General features: G+C 35.7%; 1 protein-coding gene across 13 annotated transcripts in view; it reads right to left on the bottom strand.

Annotated features, from left to right (window-relative positions):
- PTPN13 (protein tyrosine phosphatase non-receptor type 13) overlaps window positions 1–16199 on the bottom strand; it is a 203475-nt gene that overhangs the window by 117649 nt on the left and 69627 nt on the right. For all 13 annotated transcript variants that reach the window (XM_072810058.1, XM_072810060.1, XM_072810068.1 and 10 more), the window contains exon 3: window positions 7301–7479. In XM_072810058.1, coding sequence (XP_072666159.1) covers window positions 7301–7479 — 179 coding nt within the window. The remainder of the gene's footprint in view (window positions 1–7300; window positions 7480–16199) is intronic.

Raw genomic sequence — 16199 nt, 5'->3', positions numbered from 1 at the left:
ACTATATAAATCAGCATAATTCTTAAAATTAGGTTATAAAATCTTATATTTGTTTATCATCTATGTATACAGTGTAATGATTAATTCTGTGTCAACTTGACTGGACCAAGGATGCCTAGATAGTTGGTCAAACATTACTCTGGAATTTTTGTGAGAGTTTTTTGAATGAAATTAACATTTAATTCAGTGGACTGAGTAAAGCAGATTGCTCTCTCTAATGTGGGTGGGTCTTATTCAATCATTTGAAGGCCTGAATAGAACAAAATGGTTTATCCATTCCTGAAGAACAGAAAATATCTTTCTGTGTGACTGCCTCTGAACTAAGACATTAGTTTTCTTGATTTTGGACTTGAACTGAAACATCAGCTCTTCCTGGGTCTCAGGCCTGCTGGCTTTCAGACTGAATCACATCATCTGTTCTCCTGGTTCTCAGGCCTTTGGAATTAGAAATGACAAGTATAACTAAACTTGGGAAGTAGACTTAAGAAATTCAGACAATTAAGTGAATATGTGAAAAGGGAGGAGTCAGAGATAAAGATACAACAAAAATGTGACATGGATAGAAGGGCACTTAAGTGAGCAAGGTAATATAACTCACAGGGAACAGAAATATATATTTTTTTCTTTATAGTTAAAATGGGCTGGAATGTAAACTCCATAAGTGGGAGGACTTTGTCCCATTTACCACTCTATACCAGGACAGCACTTAACATATAATAGAAATATTTAGTGGGTGTTTACACTGTGCTGGGTACTGTTCTAAGTATTTTATAGGTATTATTTAATTTTCTAATAACCTTATGAGGCAAATACTATCATTATCCCTTTATATATAAGTTACCTGAGGCATAGAAAGGTAGGCAAGTTGTATGGGGTCACATATCTTTCAAGTGACAAAGCCAGAAATTTTACTCAGAACCCACACTTGATAAATATTTGTTGAAAAATAAAATGGGATACTAATGAAACAGTCATCACCCAGAAGGCTCATAGAACACCTTCTACTTCTACAGGCATCCTCTAAAGAGGAGACGTTAAGTCTTTGAAGATTTGCTTACTAATCATGAGACACTGGGTAAAGTACTGCAGTCTGATATGCAGATAGCTTTCACTCAGTGATCTCTGTGAAGAAATAAGAGCTGCTTTATGTGTGCTACATAGCTCCTTTTAGCAAAACCCCTTGAGATTGTGTGGCTCTGCATTTAATAGCAACAAAGCATAAATATCTTTGGGTGAAAAAATTCTGAATTGTTTCTACTCACTCAACAAATTTGAGAGACTGTAAGTGGCAGATATGGCATAGAGCAATGTTTCTTTAACTTCACTGCAGATCAGAATCATCTGGTAAAATACAGACAGTGGGTCCTATCTCTAGGGTTTCTGATTTAGTAGATCTGGTGTAGGATCTGAGAACTTGCTTTTCTAACAAGTTCCCATATAATTCTGATGTTGTTGGCTGGAGGACAACACTTTGAGAACCATCAGTACAGAGCAGAGGGGATAATATAACAATGAGTAGGACAGGCAGGGTCCTTTCTATCTCAAATCTTCTGCTATAGTAAACAAGACAAGATAACATCATGTACAAGAGAGTATATGGAAAGTACAAATAGGGAAAAGAAGGCAATGAGGGCATGAGACAAGAGTCAGATGGCACGAAAGAGTACTTGAGGCTGAAGGAAAGGAATGTGCAAGGGTTAAGAAGAAAAAAGCACTCAGTGCATCTAAGACATTACAATAAGTCCAGAATGGCAGAAACATAGAGTTTGAGGAAAGGCTGGTGCAGTACACCCTCAGAGGCCATGGTAAGGAGTCTAGAGCTTCTTCAAGTCCAGAAATGGCAGAAACATAGAGCTCAGAGGAAAGGCTGGTGCAGTACACCCTCAGAGGCCATGGTAAGGAGTCTAGAGCTTCTTCAAGAGAAATGGAGAGTCTGAATAATTTTAAGCAGCAAAAGGACAAGTTCGGATATGGGTTTTCAAAAATGCACTGACCATAATTAAAGAACAGACTGGACAAGGTCAAGACTGAAGGCAGGGAGATGATTAGAAAGTGTTTGTGGCACTGGTCATTCATGATGGACTGGACAAGGTATATTCACATTGTTGTATACCAGATCTCTAGAACTTCTTCATCTTGCAAAACTGAAACTATACCCACTAAGGACAAATTCCTCCTTCCCCCTCTCATCAGCCCTAGGTAATCACATTTTTACTTTCTGTTTCTATGATCTGACTACTGTAGATATGTCACAGGAGTATAACCATACAGTATTTGTCTTTGTATGATTGGTTTTTTTGCTTAGCATAATGTCCAAAGGGTCACCCATGTTGTAGGATGTGACAGGATTTCCTTTTTAAAGCTGCATAATATTCCCCTGGGTGTGTATGGCACATTCTCTTTATCCATTCATCCATCACTGGACATTTGAATTGCTTCCTCAGGGGTATTAAGAATAATGTCACCATGAATATGGGTATAAAAATATCTCTTCAAGATCTCACTTTGGATTCTTTTGGAAATATACCCAGAAGTGAGATTGTTAGATCACACTGTAGTCACACAGGAATGTCCATACTGTTTTCCATAATAGTCACATCATTTTACATTCTTAAAAACGGTACATAAAAGTTCCATTTTCTCTGCATCCTTGATAATACTTGCTATTTTCTATTCTTTTATGATAGCCATCCTAGTGAGTGTGACATAGATATCTCCACAACTCCAGCATTTAAAATGTTCAATTTAACTATGTTACCACCTATTGGACTCTGGCACTAGACAATCTTGGAGTTTCTTTAGTGATTTGCATAGTGCCTATCATATAACAAATATCCTTGTCAAATTTATGGATGAATAAAGAAATGGGAAGGAGGGGAGAAAGGATGCATTAATAAGATTTAATATAGAGTAAGTATAGAATAATGTGGTAAGGGAATTTGGTCTTTTATTTTTAAGTAATCTCTGTACCGAATGTGTGGCTTGAACTTATATCGCTGTGAGATCAAGAGTCACATGCTCCACTGACTGAGCCAGCTAGGTACCCCTGATCTTTTCTTGACAAGTTCAGTTGAGGCTTCTGCTAAGGTTGGAGAAGTGAGTTTCCAGTATTACTGTTATAAAGATGACCCGTGATATTCAAGAAGAACAGAGGTAATAGGAGCCATATTCCTGACATTTAGACTACAAATTAGTGGCAATAAACACTTAAAGTAAGATTTCTTTAGTTTACCAGGGATATAGTAAAAATCCCTGAGCATATCAATATTCTTGAAGACAAATCACAATAAGAATTTGATTCAGGTTCCAATTCCAGCAAACTGGTTTCAAAAGAATTGCCAAATTAAGCACAGCATGTGCTATGCAAGCAGGAAGTGAACAATTATCAAGTAAAACAGAAAAGCCAGAGGATCAAAAAGCTTAGTGTGACCTGTATAAACCTGTGTAGTTTTATAGAGGCATGTTATCTTGAAAAGTAAAATTTTAAGGCAAATAAATGAAAGTGCCTGTTTATAGAGCTGGTAGTGAGGTAAATTTTTTCATACAACTGTATATATACAGTTTACAAAACAAGTTCCGTTGAATAAAGAGAACATTTTTATGCATCAAGATCTTACTAAATACTCATTATTATTCACGATATTGTGCTAGGCATTGAAATTATTTTTAGAAGTTTTATATGCCATCAATGGTAAGCATGTATTGAATACTAGTTAATGACATATCCTTAACTCAGAAGTAATGACATGCAGTTACCATCCTTCTATAGTACACCTCTGTCCCATTAAAATCAGAATACTAGAATAACAAATTTTTAAAAAGATTTTATTTATTTATTTGACAGAGAGAGAGCACAAGTAGAGCAGCAGGCAGAGCAGCAGGTAGAGGGAGAGGGAGAAGCAGGCTCCTCCCTGAGCAGGGAGCCCGATGTGAGACTCAATCCCAGGACCTTGGGATCATGACCTGAGCCAAAGGCAGATACTTAACCGACTAAGCCATCCAGAGGCCCCTAGAATAATGATTTTTAATTTTTAACTTCCATACTAACAATATTAAGTCAATCTGTTTCCATAAATTTATTGGCCATTAGTCATCAAATAAATGTATGTTCTTTTGCCCCCCTCCAAAAGAATACTAGAATATATGACTATTCCTCTGACCTTTTCTTTATATTTACATTACAAACAGGAATGGGATTAAAAAACTTGACTTTAATTTTCTTTATATTTAGAATTGCACTGGAGCTTTTGAGGCATGAGGTAAACCAGAAGTTCGAATTAGATTCACTAAGAAATCAGCTTTAACACATTAATGGTAACAACGCCACACACATCCTATCCCAGCACTGGCTCCTAAACACTCAGCCTAGTAATAGGGAGGCATCAAATCATTTTCCCAACCATGTGCTCTAACAGTTATACCTAAACACAGGGCAGTTTACTTGTTTGGGTATCTTGCATCACAGGGCAAAATGGGAAAGCCTTTAGCAAATTAGAAAAGCACTTGTGCACCTGAAATTTCTACTAAGCACTTTTCTCTTTTATTGTGGATTTTAAATGCTTTCAAGAATTCATAAACACCTGTTCAAAACTTTTTATAATTAGAAGAAAACCTACTAAAAATCAGTAGAAGTTCTTAAACTAAGTCTTTCCTGACTTTATTGCAGTGTTTCTTAGTTTTTCTGAGGTCACCAGATCTGCTTGAGAGACTGATAAAGTTATAGGCATTGTTCCTCAAAAGTGCTCAGACATGCAAAACTTAGTTTGCTATTTCATTGGTTTGTAGATATCCTTAAGTTCAATTAAGATCTAGAGATCTCAAGGGTTAAATAATTTGCACAAACACCATATCTATTTCCTATATTCCAATTACCCTCTATCTTTTAAAAGTTTATTATTAGGTGTACCTGCATGGCTCCATTGGTTGTGTCCCACTCTTGATTTTGGCTGGGTCATGATCTCAGGGTCAGGAGGTGGAGCCATGTGTCAGGCTCCATGCTCATCAGGGAGTCTGTTTGAGATTTCTCTCCCTCTCCCACTACCCCCTCCCCTGCTTGTGTGCTTTCTCTCTCAAATGAATAAGTAAATCTTTCTTAAAAAAATTATTAAGTGAACCACAGAGAGTGTACAGAATGAATACATGCTATTTAAATAGTAACAATACATAAATATATATATATGCTATCCAGCTTAATTAGACACCATCAATACATTTGATTACCTTCATGATATATATAACTGACCAACACTGTATACATTCTATAACATATAAAGTCCCTTTCAAATACCTTGTTTGATGTAATAAAAATTTGTTTTGGCTAATGCCTTAATTATTACCTCTATCTCATAGTTATTGTCTCTGTTCACTTGTTCCTTTGCTTGTACCGCCCAAAATCCTTAAGGAGTTCATGGAATATACAAGATAGATAAACCTGGATTCTCTATCAGTGCTAGTCAGTCTTTTTTCAGAAACACAATGGCTCAAATCAAGATGCCCTCTATTAGCTTAACCAACAGACACACGTGCACGCACACACACATACATACATACACACACTTTCTTTCTTACCTTCTCAATCCCTCATCCTATCTGAAAAGAGAAACATTCATTGTCAGTGATAGAAGGATAAATTAGTGCAATTCCTTCACATGGCAATTGGGCAATGTATATCAAAATTTAAAATGCACACATGGGGCACCTGTGTGGGCTCAATTTGTTAAGCTCCCGACTCTTGGCTTCAGCTCAGGTCATGATTAGGGTCCTGAAATTAAGCCCTGTGATGGGGCAAGGAGTCTATTTGAAGATTCCCTTTCTGTGCCCTTCCCCCAGCTCCTACTTTCTCTAGCTCTCACTCCTTCCCTCAAATAAATAAATCTTTAAAATAAAATGCACATACTTTTTCATTTAATAATTTTACTATTAGGAAATTATTAGATTAATCTTTACACTTACATGGAATAATGTATGGGAAATGATTCATACCCAATTCTGAATTCTTCAAAGTTCCATACTTAAATTATCACAGCTGGATACACTATTCATACATACATATAAATTTTTTAATAGCCTTGACAATGAAATTAGATCTGATGTCAATAATATTGCCATCCTCATACTGGATATTCCCATCATAAACTTTTCCTTCTTAATTGTTCCATCAAATGAATTGTCAAACTTTGTCAGCTTCCCTTCCATTGTATCCCCTTCATCCATGCCTTTATATTCTCAAGACATTACATGATTTTCAGTTCTTTCCCCTAGATTATTAAAACTCCTCAGTTAGATTTCTATACAATTCCTATACATTCTGTTATGTGTGTGTGCAGTTTAGATTCTGTATACTGCATAGATTCCTATATAATACAATTCCTATACAATCTTTCATCTTACCTACTTATCCACTTTTGTCAAACCCTCTAAAAAATCACGAATCATATCACATCACTCTTGTAAAAATATGTCTCAGAAGAAAGTCTCAAGGTCTGGTGTTCAAAGTCTTCTTTATTCTGATTAAATAGCCTTCTTCTCTTTATCCACAGCCTTGCAAATAGCTAATGCTCTAGTCTAGCTGGTCTAACCAAACATTCCCCTATCACAAAGGATAATTTCTTACCTCTTATCATTACATATACTAATAACCTTGAGTGGAAAGCTCATTTCTACTTATTTTTACTTTTTAAAATTCTATTCATTCTTCATAGCCTAATACAAATGCTATCTTTTCTGTAATTATTATTCTATGCTAAAAATTAATTGCTCCTCTTCCAGCTTCCTAATATACTCTATCCTTGTATATAGCATTTATTTCAATCCATATATTATGATTGTTCTAACATGTTGATCAGGATCTATTTTTTTTTTTAAATAGGCTTCACACTCAGTGCAGAGCCCAGTGTGGGGCCTGAACTCACAACCTAGACGATCGAGACCTGAGCTGAGATCAAGAGTTGGATGCTTAACTGACTAAGCCACCAGGTGCTCCGATCAGGATCAATTTTTCTAGTTATTTTTGCATCTTCCTCACAAGCACAGTGCTTTACGCACAGCAGGCATTTAATACAGATTTTAAAACATGAATTAATAATGGTTCACATTTAAAAAGTATTTTTTCTTAGATCCATAAATTTTTATAAAACCATTCTGGATTCTTAAAATAAATATGAACTTCTTGAATATATGATCATTTAAAATTCAATGGCTTTTTTTCAGAGGGTTGAGGCAGGGTAGCCCAGCATCTTTTACTTTCCCTACCCCTACTAAAATAAAAAACAAAATCAAGCAAAAAACACTTAAGAGTTACCTTTTCAACATCTGAGAGAGAAGTTAGTGACTGATTTTGAAGAACCTCTGGTGCTGTGAATGCACGAAGATCCTGATTGGAAATATTTTCATCTGTAAATGACACACTACCAGATGGCAGCAACAGCAGAGACCATGGAGAAATGATGAAACCAAGGGCAGCAGGATCAGCTATGCTTACTGGTTTATAACCACACAGAAAAAAGAAAGGGAAAAAGAAAAAGAAACTGCTTACCATTATAAGTATAGATCATTTAAATGACTATCCCAACCTATTCATACATATGTTAACATGTAGTTACATACACCAAATTAACATGTTACAAAGAGAATGGGTTTCATATATCTACTACTGCTAGCATTATTAACAACATCACCTTGATTTGTCTTAACTTTTTAAAGTTTAGTTGGTAAACTTTGGAGAGCAGAAATAGAGAACTTTCATTGTCAGTCATAAAAATTAAATTCGGTTCAAAACCTTTACCACAGTGATATAGATGTGCATAAAGATCAAGTAGTTCTTACACTTTGGGAAGATCGTGGGTTCTTATGTGGATTTGGTGAAAAGTATGGTCTCTTTTTTGAGGAAATAGATAATAAATATAAAGTTTTGTACAAAGAGAATCATGGATCTCCTTATAGCCCATTTATGGGTCTAAGCTCTCCTAATTTAGACTATAATGTTCTGAAACATAGAAAATAATTCCTTTGATAATTCATCAGATTTGGAATTAGTAAAGCTTTCAACTATTAAAAAGTCTCTTGCATCAAAATATATATTTGTCTGAATTCAGATTTTTTGTCTTGTGTACATTTGTTATTTCACTAGAATTTTAGACAGCTTTTGTACTACCAAATGTGATCACAGGGGTCCCTAACATTTTATTTATTTGTTTGTTTATTTATTTATTTAATTTTAATTAATTTTTTTTCTAAGATTTTATTTGCTTGAGAGAGAGAGAGAGAGAGAGAGAGAAAGCACAAGCAGGGGGAGCTTCAGGCAGAGGGAGAGGGAGAAATAGGTTCCCCACTGAGCAGGGAGCCTGAAGCAGGCCTCTATCCTAGGACCCTGGGATTATAACCTGAGCTGAAGGTAGATGTTTAACTGACTGAGCAACCAGGTGCCTCTAATTTTTATTTTATTAAAAAAAATTTTTGTTTGTTTGTTTTAATGTTTGCCTGTATGGGTACTTAACAGCACATGTTTATGAGTATTTTTTTTTAATTTCCTTGGATTTTAGCAGGCCTACTCCCAAAAGTAAAGGTATACATTAAACTCAACAAAATAGACTTAATAGAGGGAATATTATTTTGTCCTCCCATTTCAAAAGGAAGTTAATACACATTTTAAAGTAACTGCTACATGAACTAGATTACAGACTCAAGAAACTGTTATAGGAAAGTAACAAAAGGCCTGGGTCTGCCAATGCCACTATTATTCATTCTGAATAGGTTGTACTAATATCTTTCTAAGTCAAATCATAAGGGCAGCCCAGGTGGCTCAGCGGTTTAGCGCCGCCTTCAGTCTGGGCTGTGATCCTGGAGACCCGGGATTGAGTCCCATGTTGGGCTCCCTGCATGGAGCCTGCTTCTTCCTCTGTCTGTGCCTCTGCCTCTCTTTCTCTAGAATAAATAAATAAAATCTTTAAAAAAAAATCATAAGAAACTGACAAAAGTCTATGGTACAATTTGTTAAACATACTATGGTTATCTATACTTTTCTGAAAATAACTTTTATTAGAACGAATCATCCATCCTTTCTGACTTTTTAACCTCTACTTGTGATCAAGAGTCTGATCATCAGAATTTGACTTATGTTAATAAAAAGTAAACAATTAAAATTCATTGCTTTTCTGAAGATTAAAAAGACAATTCTATGTTCTCCTGCATTTTTTATGAACCTGAAACTTGTCTTTAGTTACTGTGTCAAGGAAGAAAAAACATGTTTGAATGTATCCTTTCATCAGTTAGCATATTTTAGGTGGCCCTGAAACTGAGTTACCCACCAGTGGTCCTTATAATCCCACCCAATCCACATCAGGCAATGAAAAATATATCTCATAATTCTTATGGTAAATATGTTTTAATGAATAATCACAGTTCGTAAGCCTAGGGATATTATCTTTCACAAACACTTTACACATTTTCTGTTAAAAGTGCCTTCTTGGGTATTTCATGCACAAATATTATACAATCCAGCTAACAAGAGCTCAAATAGGGCAGTGCAATATTTTCTTTGCCAAAGGAGGTTATCCACATACTGATTTTTCCCATGTCATAGGTATTACAAAACAGTCTACAAGCAATTCACTTCAAATTAGCAATAAAAGGGAACAAACTAGGAGACCAAAAAGAAAGGCAATCCATTAATATCTGGTATGAGATGATGATGGCCTGGAAGCACATAGTAGTAGTAGGGGTGGTGAGTTCCTATTGGAACCCAAATGTATTTCACAGGTAGTGACAACAAAATTTCCTGACAAACTGGATGTGAAGCAAGGGAAAAAATAATCAGGATGACTCCAAGATTTTGGTCTCAGTAATGCAAAGGATGGAGTGTCATCAATGAGGCAGACCATAGGTTGCTGAGGTAGGGGTTGGGAGATGGTGGTAGGAATCAGAACTTTACTTTGGGACCTACTATGTTTAAGATATCTTAGATATTCAAAGGGGGGTATCAAGTAGGCAGCTGGATCTGGTATTTGGGAGAAAGGTTTGAACTGGAGATACATTTTAGGGGGCACTGGCATTATGGACAGTATTTAAAGTCTTCTAATTAGATGAGCTCACCGAAACATGAGTTGATAGAAAAGAAATCAAGGGCAAGGACCATACCCTAGGGTACTCCAACATTAAGGCTGGCTGCTACTTGTTTTTTTTTTTTTTTTCCCTAAAGATTTCATTTATTTATTTATTCATGAGAGACAGAGACAGAGACAGAGAGAGAGAGAGAAAGACACAGGCAGAGTGAGAAGCAGGCTCCACACAGGGAGCCTGATGTGGGACTCGATCCCAGGACTCCCAGATCACGTCCGAGGCCGAAGGCAGGCACTTAACGGCTGAGCCACCCAGGGATCCCTTGTTGGTCTTTTTTTCCAGGTGGTTCTTGGGCATCTGTGCAAGCATGGTGCTGTAATCTCCCTCTCACACTTATTGCACTCATCACTGCCAGTCTCTACCCCACTATTTTAAATAATTGTCTTTATTAGCTTTCCTATGCAGTTTCCCAGTATCTAATCCTAAATCTAAGAGGAGGCTGGGATTCTAACTATCATATCTAATTCTTGTTAGTCTTATTGATGATAGGATTATGATATTTAGTGTAGCTGTTACCTCTTGAATTTATAAATAATTGGAAATCATAGCTAACTCAAGAGGCATAAATACCAATCAGAAATCTAAAGGCTATGTCCTTGCCATATTGGATGCTAGTGTCCACTGAGACCAGAAAAGAGCCAGCTACACTCCTCTTCCTCAATAGAGGCCACAGACTAACTCTACCCCATCCCTGACAGGGTAGCACAGAACAAAAACTGCTGAAGGTGAAAGTAATCTATAATTGCTTAGCACTACAAAATTAAGAGATTTATTTAGCAGCACAACTTAGGTCAGCAAAACTACTGTTACTCTGGCAAGAACTTTATCTTTCAGGGGCACCTGGGTGGCTCAGTGGTTGAGTGTCTGCTTTCTGCTCCGGTCATGATCCCAGCTCCTGGGATCAAGTCCCGCGTCGGGCTCCCTGCATGGAGCCTGCTTCTCCCTCTGCCTGTGTCTCTGCCTCTCTCTGTGTATCTCATGAATAAATAAATAAAACCTTTTTTTTTTTAAAGAACTTTATCTTTCAAATTGTGCTTTATACAAGAGGATTGTTTGTTTTTACTGAATATCTAAAGCATGCCATTATTATAAACACCATTCATATTTAAACATAACCTTCCCAACATGACAAGTCATTTGCTTAGACAACCTACAGTACTACTGGGGAGATAAAATATATTTATAAATAAACACAAGAGAGAAAGCATAAAGTATCTAAGAAAGAAAAAAAGAATACCAAAGGGAGTTCAGAGGATAGCATAATTACTTCAACTACAGTGAAGAGAAAATTAATTTTTTTTTATATGTGGCCCTTTAATATGAGTAAGATTTGACCATGGTTAAGAGGGAGATTCCAAAGAAAAGAAACAGCCAAAGCAAAGACATGTGGTCAGGAAATTATTAAGTTTGTACAAGGAACAGCAAGAACTTTGGGCAGAGAAATGGTAGAGAACAGTAAGAAACAGAATTACCAAGGTGGGTCATATTTTTGCTTGTTAGAAAACACACAAAGAAATGACAGATATTTTCATTGTTTCAAATGTGATTTTTAAATGTTTTGTAATAAAGCTAAAGCAGCTGCAACAACAAACTACATTGCTGTCAAATACCCAAAACACACACATATGACATTTAAGTATTAGATTCTTTTGACAACAGTCAAACCACAAAATATATTTTTCAATAATTGTAAAGGGTTATGCAAACCTCCAAGTGAGGAAATTTAGAGTAGTGGTTCAAATCAGTGTAATTTTCACTGTCCTTGTCTAACCACAAGGAAAGAATTTAAAGCAAATGCATTCAAAATCCTTCACAGAATGCTAACAAAAGAATATTTAAAAATGGAATTCCAGAAGCTTGTAATTTGATGTCCTATAATGTTTTACTTGTGTGATGATTATCCTCAAGAATGCTATTATTATGAAACAGTAAATCAGATATGAACTTATTCCAGTAGGCAAATGATTCTATTTATAGACTTTTACCAACATTCCACAGAAAAGGGGGCTTAAACAGAATTTCAAGTGGTTAGAGGCAAAGTTAGAAATAAGCAAAAATCTGATATGCAAAGAAACATCTTACTCAGAGCTTCTTTCTGATGTTCCCTTAAATTTAGTCCCATGTTCATGCTTTTTAAAAAGATTTATTTAAAAAAATATTTATTTGAGTGAGCAAGCTAGTACCTATGCAAGTGAGTGTGTGTGAGGGAAGGGGCAGACAGGGAAGAAGAGGAAGAGACTCTCAAGCAGACTCCAAGCTGAGCATGGAACTTGATGTGGGGCTCAATCTCATGACTTTGAGATCATGACCTAGCTAAAACCAAGAGTTGGATGCTTAGCTGACTGAGCCACCCAGGCACCCTACCACAACTTTTTTATTTTTTTCCTGAGGGAGCTTACTTTCTATTGTTCATTTTACTTTTTGGCCTTCCAATTATGATATAAAAATTAGGGAAGTGATCACAACCGGTAACAAACATGACAAGAAAGCTAAACAAAAGTGTCAGATAATCCTCTAAAGACTTAGAACAACAACATCATTTGACCTGAAAAATCTCTGCCTATTTAGGTACATATACAGAAATTGTAGTCCTCCTATTCCATATGTTCTATTAGAGGGCTTATCAAAAATCTATGCAGAGGCCACTGTTCCAAACTCCAAAGAATTTGATGAAGTCAATCTATAATACACAATTCTCCAAAAAATTCAGCTCCTTTGTGCATACAAATATATACAGCACTAAATAAATCATCTGGTATAACAATGCACAAACAGAAAAAAATAACTGGTTCAGATTGTTTGAACATTTTCCTGATTAGTAAAACTTTGTGATAAATTAAGATTCACTGGAAATTACAGTCTATGCTACAGATCAATTCCCAATTAAAAATTTGTTGATTCCTCATAAATTGTTACTACTTATTTATTTTTTAAAAGATTTTATTTATTTATTAATGAGAAACGGGGTGTGGGGGGGAGACAGAGACACAGGCAGAGGGAGAAGCAGGCTCCATGCAGGGAGGCCAATGTGGGACTCGATCCTGGGACTCCAGGATCACACCCTGGGCCGAAGGCAGGTGCTATACTGCTGAACCACCCAGGGATCCCCTGTTACTACTTTTTCAAAACTTCAGTTTCTCCAATATGAATCAGCATAGAATAACAATCCCATTTTGAAAAAAAAAAAATGTTCAAATAATTGGAATTGGAATTAAGACATCTATATAATGTACATTGACAATGTTTACATCATGTATATTTTCTTGACATAGTCAATTGTTCAACAGTAGTTAATAGACTCCTACAAGGCTTTGGTCCTCAAGAAATTATATTCTGGTGTAGTAGTCCCAAACTTTGCTAATAATCCAAATCTCTAAACTCAACTAGATTTGGAAAGATATCAGGCACTGTCAGCTTCATTTCATTCCTTTTAATATCTGACTTCATTAATTTAGTATGTAGTCTCATTTAACTAAGAGAGGAAGTATCGGGGGTTCCTGGGTAGCTCATTTGGGTAAGTGTTCAACTCGTGATTTTGACTCAGATCACGATCTCAGTGTTAAGGGATCGGGCCCCATGTCAGCCTCCATTCTCTGCTGAGAGTCTGCTTGAGATTCTCTCTCTCCCTGTGCCCCTCCTCCTGCTCATTCTCTCTCTTTCTCAAATAAAAAAATCTTTAAAAATTGAAGAGAGAGAGAAAGAGAGAGAGGAAGTATAGTATAATGGTTAGGAGTTCAGACTAAAGCCAGAATCCCTGGGTTAATATCCTAGGTTTGATATATATAGCCTACACTATGATCTTAAATAAGTTACCTAGCCTCTCTTTGCCTCAACTTCCTCATCTGAGTAGGTAAGGTTGTTACGAAGATTCATAAAAAAAAAAAAAAAAAAAAAAAAAAAGCCCTTGAAACTGTTCCTGGCACAAAGTAAATATAATACAAAAGCAGTAGCTATTATGCTCACTTTGGCAGTGCATGTACAAAAGTGGTAGCTATTATTATTTAATAAGCCTTTTCTCTGAAGATAACATATACAGACAGTATATCTAAGAAAAGTCACTTTTAAGTTCATCCTCAATCATCTACTTAGCTTTTCTCTCCCCAGTGGAAGATAAGGAGCCTATCATATATAACAAGTACCATAAATTTCAGGAGAATAGATCAAATTAGATTTTTAGGAATTTTTTGGCATCTCTTACCTAGAAGCCAATAGAAATATAAATGATTTAAGATACAAACTACTCTAAAATATTATTTTTTTTCTTCAATTCCTTGGGGGAATGTACATTCTATAAGTGTTCTATTTATTATATGGTTTCCTAGTTACCACAGATATCAAATTTTAAGAAACTAGTTAAAATTTTACAATCAATCCAGTTTGTACTTACTCAGTACCTACTCATGTGAAATTGATGTTTTACTGTACCTAGTGATTATCTTTAGGTATGACATGAATTATTAGATGTTTATTTGAATGTATACATATCAACATACAGTTTAAAAATTTTTATTTTTAATAGAAGTTATAGCATGCTGATAAAATGAAATTAGGCTGACATGCCCTCCAAATTGATGTATTTTATGAGCTTTTCTTCATGATAGTAGGAGAAAAAAGGCATTTTTAGTTCTTCATGATGACATTTACTCACACAAGTATACACATTTTTTTTTCCTTTTTGCTTTTAAACACTAAACACATGCAAGCCAACTATCCAAACCATAACCACTGGAATCTTGGTATGGCATCTGATCAATAGGCTTCCAGTAGTTCTGTTTTGTTATGTACTTACAAGATTCTTGAGGTAATTCCAAACCACGACTCTTGTTAACAAAACACCAATGAGATCTGAGTTTAACAAAAGTAGTATATAGGGAATTTACATAAGTAAAATTAAATTGGGGTTATGATTATTAAAAGCAGCAGGGCTTATATGGCTAGATAATACAGAGAGAAGGAAGCAGGTCTCTAAGAATTTGCTCTCCACTTCAGCAAACTTTTCTGGCCACCTGATCCAAACAGCATGGAAGAAACTGTAGCAGTTCCTTTCCTGTCTTCTTCCATTCTTATATTCTGAGGAAGCTGCCTATTTTATTCTTTTCATATATTAAGTTCCTCCTCTTTCATCTTCCTTTGGTGTTCACTTTTTTCACCAACCTTTTTTACATTTATTAATAAAAACTGTGCACCCCAAAATTATACCAAAATACTGAATAAATGCTTTTTAACTATGTTTTTACACACACGTTTCTTCTTGAATGTAAGTGTTTTAATGATATTAACTATGTATGAATGTCTTAAAGTTCAGGGATAATGAATGCCATTACAATAACATAATTACAATATTTAAAAAAAAAATGAACGTGTAGGCAGCCTGGGTGGCTCAGTGGTTTAGCACCGCCTTCAGCCCAGGGCGTGATCCTGGAGACTTGGGATCGAGTGCCACATCGGGCTCCCTGCATGGAGCCTGCTTCTCCCTCTGCCTGTCTCTGTCTCTCTGTCTCTCATGAATAAATAAATAAAATCTTAAAAAAAAATGAACATGTTTACAATTCCAACTCTATACCACAACTTCACAATCTTTTAAAGGTGTCCTTTGCCCTGCTCTGCTAGGACATAATTTATCAATTTACTTTTTGCTGGTCACAACAAAAGGTTATTTTGTTGCTTCATTATGAAGAAAAATAAAGTTTTCTTTCAACCTTCGACACCAGAAAATTTAAATTATTCACTGAGAGATGAATGTTTATTTTATTCTACAATCATTATTACTTTCAGTTATTTTTTCCAACTAGGATTCAAAGGAAGTGTCAGCTTTGTTAATTAGAATATTGAAACAAACTTAGAAGTTACAAAGTATCTGCCTCAGGAAGGGTTGGGGTAATTAAGAAAGTACATAAACCTCCTGTCTCCTAAATCAGGATTTTGGTGTGAATTCTGGAGACAGGGAATAGGATTCTACATAGTATTTTCTAAAAATTTCCTGGGTATTCAGATACCCATATCAGTTGAACTGATACACATATAAGAACTACTGCCCTTAACAGGGTCGATACAATGGTACTGTAGCTCAGTTGTTTCTTGAC

This window comes from Canis lupus, chromosome 33 (genome assembly GCF_048164855.1).
Source record: "Canis lupus baileyi chromosome 33, mCanLup2.hap1, whole genome shotgun sequence".
Classification (NCBI taxonomy): Eukaryota; Metazoa; Chordata; class Mammalia; order Carnivora; family Canidae; genus Canis; species Canis lupus.
This window is presented reverse-complemented; position numbering and strand designations above follow the sequence as displayed.